Source organism: Lycium barbarum, chromosome 9, assembly GCF_019175385.1.
Source record: "Lycium barbarum isolate Lr01 chromosome 9, ASM1917538v2, whole genome shotgun sequence".
In the NCBI taxonomy this organism is placed as follows: domain Eukaryota; kingdom Viridiplantae; phylum Streptophyta; class Magnoliopsida; order Solanales; family Solanaceae; genus Lycium; species Lycium barbarum.
In genome coordinates, this window is record NC_083345.1 from 37,406,078 (window position 1) to 37,412,077 (window position 6,000).

At 36.1% G+C, this 6,000-nt stretch overlaps 1 protein-coding gene across 1 annotated transcript; it reads left to right on the top strand.

Annotated features, from left to right (window-relative positions):
- The first annotated feature begins 83 nt into the window (after positions 1–83).
- On the top strand, positions 84–5,780 carry LOC132611319 (mini-chromosome maintenance complex-binding protein). The gene is made up of 14 exons (XM_060325748.1): positions 84–333; positions 1,141–1,254; positions 1,347–1,460; positions 2,137–2,268; positions 2,383–2,427; positions 2,582–2,689; positions 2,776–2,934; positions 3,535–3,609; positions 3,825–3,938; positions 4,030–4,232; positions 4,332–4,467; positions 4,682–4,909; positions 5,210–5,277; positions 5,360–5,780. Exons 1-14 carry the CDS (start codon positions 166–168, stop codon positions 5,478–5,480), a joined length of 1,785 nt encoding a protein of 594 aa, XP_060181731.1. The 5' UTR covers positions 84–165; the 3' UTR covers positions 5,481–5,780.
- Positions 5,781–6,000: the final 220 nt, after the last annotated feature.

Consider the following 6,000-nt stretch of genomic DNA (forward strand, 5'->3'; position numbering starts at 1 on the left):
GATGTTGGATTGGGCTGGAATTGGCGGGAAATCCACCAAAGCCTCCACAAGTTGGCGGGAAAATGAACACCTACTTTAGAACACTGAGAGGGAAACCCAGCAACCGCCATTCTCCCTCAACCCTACTGCTCATCATTTTTCCCGCTCAAAATACTATCAACAAAGATGGTGGGTCTACCTTACGATTGCCTAGCAAATCCACTTGGAGCCGTCCGATTAACATTCGAAAAGGCCGTATCTTCCGGCTCTGATCCAGCCACGTTCGACGGCAAGGATTGGGGCGCCACTGATCTCTTCAACCACTTCCTTTTCGACGATGGCGGCCTTTCGCAGGTTTCACTCTATCTCTAGTTTTGACAAATATTTACGCTCATAGGATCCAGGATTTAAATTTTATGGGTTCAATCTTTTAAGATTTAGCTTGAATCCATTATGTTTTAAAAGTTATGGATTCATGCCTACTATTTATTGCAATTTTACTAATTTTTTACACACAAGTTTATACTCCGCATCGAAACTTAGGGGTTCAATTAATGCTACATCCGCCACTGCCCATACTTTGTGTATAAACACCCGATTTAGCCCATACTTTGTGTATAAACACCTTTCTTTATAAAAGGTTGATGCATTATGTAAAATGTTTTCCCCCCCACAGGTATAGTGTTGTATAATATCGTATATTGGGCAAGGTGGTATAAGTATTTTCAAAAGCTGTATATTTTTGAAAAATTTCAGTTTTTTTTCTTAAAAGGGATAATAACACTTTTGGTCGCTCAATGTGATGTTGGTTCTTGTGATAAATGTTATAAAATATTTAACCTTTGATTAATTTAAATGTGTTATGTTGATCTCTTTATGTAGGAAATTTATTATATTTGGACTACTTTTGGAAGCATTTTACCCTCATCTATGGATTAATAGTAGTATAAATTTAGCAGAACACGTGGATAATTATTTTGTAAATTTGTGAATGTTCATAAGCAAAGGGATCAAAAGTGCATATTTCAAGTAATTGAAAGTTAAATATATATCACAGATATCACAAGGACTAAAATTAGAATTTAACAATAATTGAGGGACTAATAAACCTTCTTAAAATATATAAAAAGATACAGTAGCTGATTATTATGTTGTTTATAGGTACCATATTTGAATCCTTCAACTATGACATGGGTGCAACCAAACACTCTAGTTCGATTTCGGGGAATGATACAAGACATGTTGGGTAATGAATTCTATGTTGGTGCATACAAGGTATTATTTTTGTGCCTTACAGAGTACCTATGTATTTTTTACCCAATGTTTTTTGTCTAACAGTTACATATTTTTTTATGTTGTGATTTTAGGATGGTGAAACTTGGAGAACAAATAAGTTTGCTGACTTTTCACAATTCCCTATGGCTACTGGTTCTTCATCTGACATGCGTGTGTGGGAGCGGAGATTACTTTACTGTGTTCCTGTGAGTTTTTGAAACCTGCCATTACTTTTTTAAATATAGATACATTCTTGATTGGTAAAAGAATTAAATCTTTTTCATGTTAGCCTTTCATAAATTTAATTGATAACCTGTTTTTAGGGAGTATTTGTTAAAACGTCTTATTATTCATAGGTAGGATGAAATTTCTAATTTTGATTCCTGGTAGGAGTTATAGACTCTTTGTTAAGGAGTGTTGTTTTCTTGAATTGTTTTTAAAGGAGTTTTGGTTCTTGTACTTGCAAGTAGACCTTTTTTTCTATACCTTGTTTTTACATTGGTGAATAGAATTTTTTTTTGAAATTCATGTTTACTTCTGTATTCCATTATGTATCATGTGAACCATCTGGCTTGAAGGAAATATGAGATGATTTGAAGGAAGAATGCAAAATTTTCTTTTGTGAAGAACATGTCATCAAAATCTACATTTTTGGTGTAATAGTAGTTGGATAGATGAAGATTATATTTTTATTTTTTTGGATTATGGAGGAAGATGTAATGCTGTGATTTTTTTGGCTAGCCATTGTACTTCTTAGTACCCTCTTCATACTATTTATAATGAAATTTTACCTTATTTACAAAAATCAAGAAACCCATGTTTACTTCTGTTGCGGTTATTGAGAAACACAATTGTTATATCGGTTTTCTCGGGTTGCTTTAGGTTCCAGGGCAGAATTCCTGGATTGAACCTTCTTCTGAAGCACTGTTCAATCCAAGTTCAATTTCTTCATCTCCACAGAGGGAGAAGCGCCATAGGGAGGATGATCCAGCAATGACCGACATCGAAATGCAAGTATGTTCCATCTCTTTGTCTGGATATTCCAAAGTTAAATTTGTGCTATTAATCAACTAGTTGACAAATAGGCATATGCGCACACGTCATTTTGATGATGTGTTTATTTGATAGGTCACAAATGAGGAGATTCATGGTTCCACATCCAACAAAAAGATGGTATGTCTCACTAAGTTTATTAGTACTTCTATATCTTACTTTGTGCTCTGATTGGTTGCTATCGGAGGTTGCAGTTTCTGCCTTTTTTTCAAATCGTTGTCCATCAACATCTGATTAAGCTTCTCTTTCTATTTTTTTTTTTTTAACAAACCAGCGTGAGGATGGAATCACTTTCAATTCATCAAATCCAACTGAGGGCGTTGGTTCCGTTACGAGTGTGCTTCCATATTTTGACAGAACTTCTTTTCCATGTCTTGTGAAGGTAAGTGTTGAGTTGCTAGTTTAAGCTTAAGTTTGTGCATGCACCTTATCCACTAACATTTTACTGGTACATGTTTAATCTTACAGATATACGACTCTCCTGAATCTGATTTGAAGCTAAATGATGTTTTTGAGTTCATTGGTGTCTACACATTTGATCCGGAGTTTCCAGTAGACAAAAATGATAACAACGATTTGGAGAGCAGTTTGTGTGATGATGCACTGACTCGGATGCCTCCAAGCAAGGTATTGTTCTTCAAATGCTTTTTATGTGTTGAGGCCTTCTTTAGTCATATGGACTGTGAGTTGGGTGTTCTGGTAATCCAGGAAGAATTATGGACTAATTATCATTATCTGTCACCACCTCTTTGATACTTAATTATGGAATGGTAGTATGACATTCTGCTTTCCGGAACAAAGTAAAAGGGAACATCACAGTTTTAGAATTCACTCCATTCTATAGCACAAACAATGACATAGATAAGGATACAGTATTTTTCTGTACGATAGAAGCCACTGCATTTGCTCCTGATATCTGCATCTGGTAAATCATTTGATGGCTATAGTGGCTTAAGCTAAAACAAAGAATAAACTGACATCTGGTAGAAGCTAATCAACTGTGCGGAATGATTCTGTTGAGAGGCCGTGGTACAAAAGCATTCAAGTCTCTGAGTACAACCATATTTGGTTTAGCTTTATTAATACCTTCTTCCAGGACTGGCCTTTCTGTTGTTATTTCCTTTTTTCTCTTTCTTTGGTTTAAATACTTTAGTGTGAATGTATTCCTGCTTCCGACTTTCCACCACCGTGGTAATAGATGCACTTAAAGAGGCGTCTCTGTTTCAGGTACCTCGACTCCATTGCCTTGTTCACAGGAAGCTTGCCTCTCAAGACTTTATTTCAGGTTCACCCACATTCGAGGTAGTTGAATCGCAAGCTCTTGTTAATTTTACATTGTTACTCTTTTTTTTTTTTGGTCTTTTTTGGGCAGAGAGTAGGATGGGAGGGAGGTTTTTGACAGTATGCAGGAAATAGCTAGTGGGGTTTGTGAGCATAAAATATTCTTGCATCGTACACTGATTACTGCTATTTTGTTTTGCAATTAATGATCCTTGTTCTTGTTATGATTGTTGCAGCTTAAATCCCACCTTGTGAAAGGAATAAGGGAAGCTCTATTAGGGCATCTCACAACTATCCTAGGAAATGATGGTGTTGCAGCTAATTTCATGTTATTGCATCTGTTGTCTAAGGCATGAAAATGACTCATTCTTCTTACCTGTAGCTGGATAGATTTAAGTATGTGAGATACTGATATCAAGTACCATCTTTTTTTCTTTTCAGGTGCATGCTAGAGTGGATTCAATTGCTGTTGGAAAGCTTTCCTTGAACCTAACATGTTTTAACAAGGAAACTATGTCTGTTTTTGGTGATCGTCTCAACCTTGCACTCAAGAACCTTCTACCGTTCACACATTCTGTACCTTTAACAGTGGATTACCTGAACAAAGTTTCTCTTGCCCCAAAAAAAGATTATCAAACTAACAGGTACCACACATATTCAATATGATAAACCAGATTTACTGATTTTTATGTTCACTTGACATGTCATTGATCTTTCGTGTAAATTCGTTGTGAATGCTTTAGGCTGGTACCAGGGGTACTGCAACTTGCTGAAGGCTCTCATGTAACTATTGATGAGACACAATTACTAGCAGGGACACTTAATCCTTCCGGGGTTGAGAATGCAAGAGTCCTGAAAAGTTTGTTGGAATCGCAAAAGGTAATAATGGATTGATGCTCATCTTTGCAAATATCCTTTCTCGTATGTCAGTGTACTGGAAGACAGTATATATGCAAAAGTAATAGATAATAATATAGTATGATAACATTACCAGATTAATAGTATTAATGCAGGTGTAGTTTAGGCATATTTGCTTTTGTAAGTATAAACTGAAGTCATCTTATACCCAGATTTTCTTCCTTTGTTTTTCTAGGTTGAATATGACTTCACTTATTATAAGATGGACATGGCTGCGGACATTCAGTTGCTAGTTCTTTCTGAGGGGAAATCCAATATACTCCCAGCAGATTTGGTTTTACCTTTCCGTCCATTGTCAGTAGACGCTGTTCAAGATGTTGAGACAGAAGTCCTGCGATCTTGGAGATGGTACCTGGCTACTATGAGATCATTGTCACACTCTATTGAGCAAGAAATGCAGAAGGTAAGAGATTATGCTAGACATCTGCTTCTCATGGTTTAAGACAAAAGTCCGAACAAGAGTTTAAACACTTGGTATTCCATGCAGCCTCAAAACTCCCAAATGGTCACTTTAAATTTGGTATAAACATATGGTTTCCATTTAAACTCTTTTCTGTTACCCTTGTTTTGATAAATGATGATCAATAACCACTGGCGCCTTGGTAAAAATCCCCTTGAAGCTCCATACTTATTGTTTGTGATCCAAATTGGTGATCGTAAACCTTTGAAGCAGTTCTGACTAATTATTGATCGTGATATCCAGGTGCTAGAAGATGACTTAGTGGCTGCAAGGCAGGAAGATAGAAGCTTAAGTAGCCTAGATTTCAGCAGGTGAGCAGCGGTATTAGTTGTATTTATTTGGTATTCATGTCATGCCATTGGTTGTATTGACGCCGGTGTTTTTGTGCTGCAGGTTGCTGACAATGGGCCGTCTTGTATCTCTAAGTTTTGGTGAAACCTCCTTAACACTTGAACATTGGCAAATGGCCAAAGAATTAGAGCGCCTCTGTAAGGAGAGATTGCAGGGTAATTAATAGAGCCTTATGGTAACGAGGGAAATAGGGTCATGAACCATGTATACTTCACTCTGTATAAAATGATGATGTGCCTAATCCTACAAGATGTGCTGGTAGAATGGACTGTCGTTCTGCTTAGCAGTCTAATTAAGGTCATGTTATGAAATCGTATTATCAATAGAAATTTTCTTTTTTGTTGACAACAAATCAAATCCATAGAACCTTGTTTAAGCTGCACTTAGAAACCAATCGTGAAGGAACTCAACAATTGAAGTGAAAATTTCAAAAATTTCAAGGCATCTTATTTGGATACTGCTATTTAACTTGTACCTAGTTTTAAAAGTTATTTTATTTGTACCTACTTTGGCAAACATTACGCAAGACTGCCTCCCCCATGAAAAGTTAGTTTAAATGAAACAAACTCCTGCGAAAAGTGAGTTTAAATGAAGTATGTTGGGAGAAGTTAAAAATATTCACATATCACTATTATCACAAAATAAGTTTGTTGAATTTATTGTCGTTTTAACATAGATGTTTG

Excerpts from the sequence above, each read along its gene's own strand:
- LOC132611319 (XM_060325748.1), top strand. The coding sequence starts at position 166 with ATGGTGGGTCTACCTTACGATTGCCTAGCAAATCCACTTGGAGCCGTC. Across the intron at positions 1,461-2,136 it reads GATTACTTTACTGTGTTCCT|GTTCCAGGGCAGAATTCCTG; the intron begins GTGAGTTTTTGA and ends GGGTTGCTTTAG. Across the intron at positions 2,935-3,534 it reads CTCGGATGCCTCCAAGCAAG|GTACCTCGACTCCATTGCCT; the intron begins GTATTGTTCTTC and ends TCTCTGTTTCAG.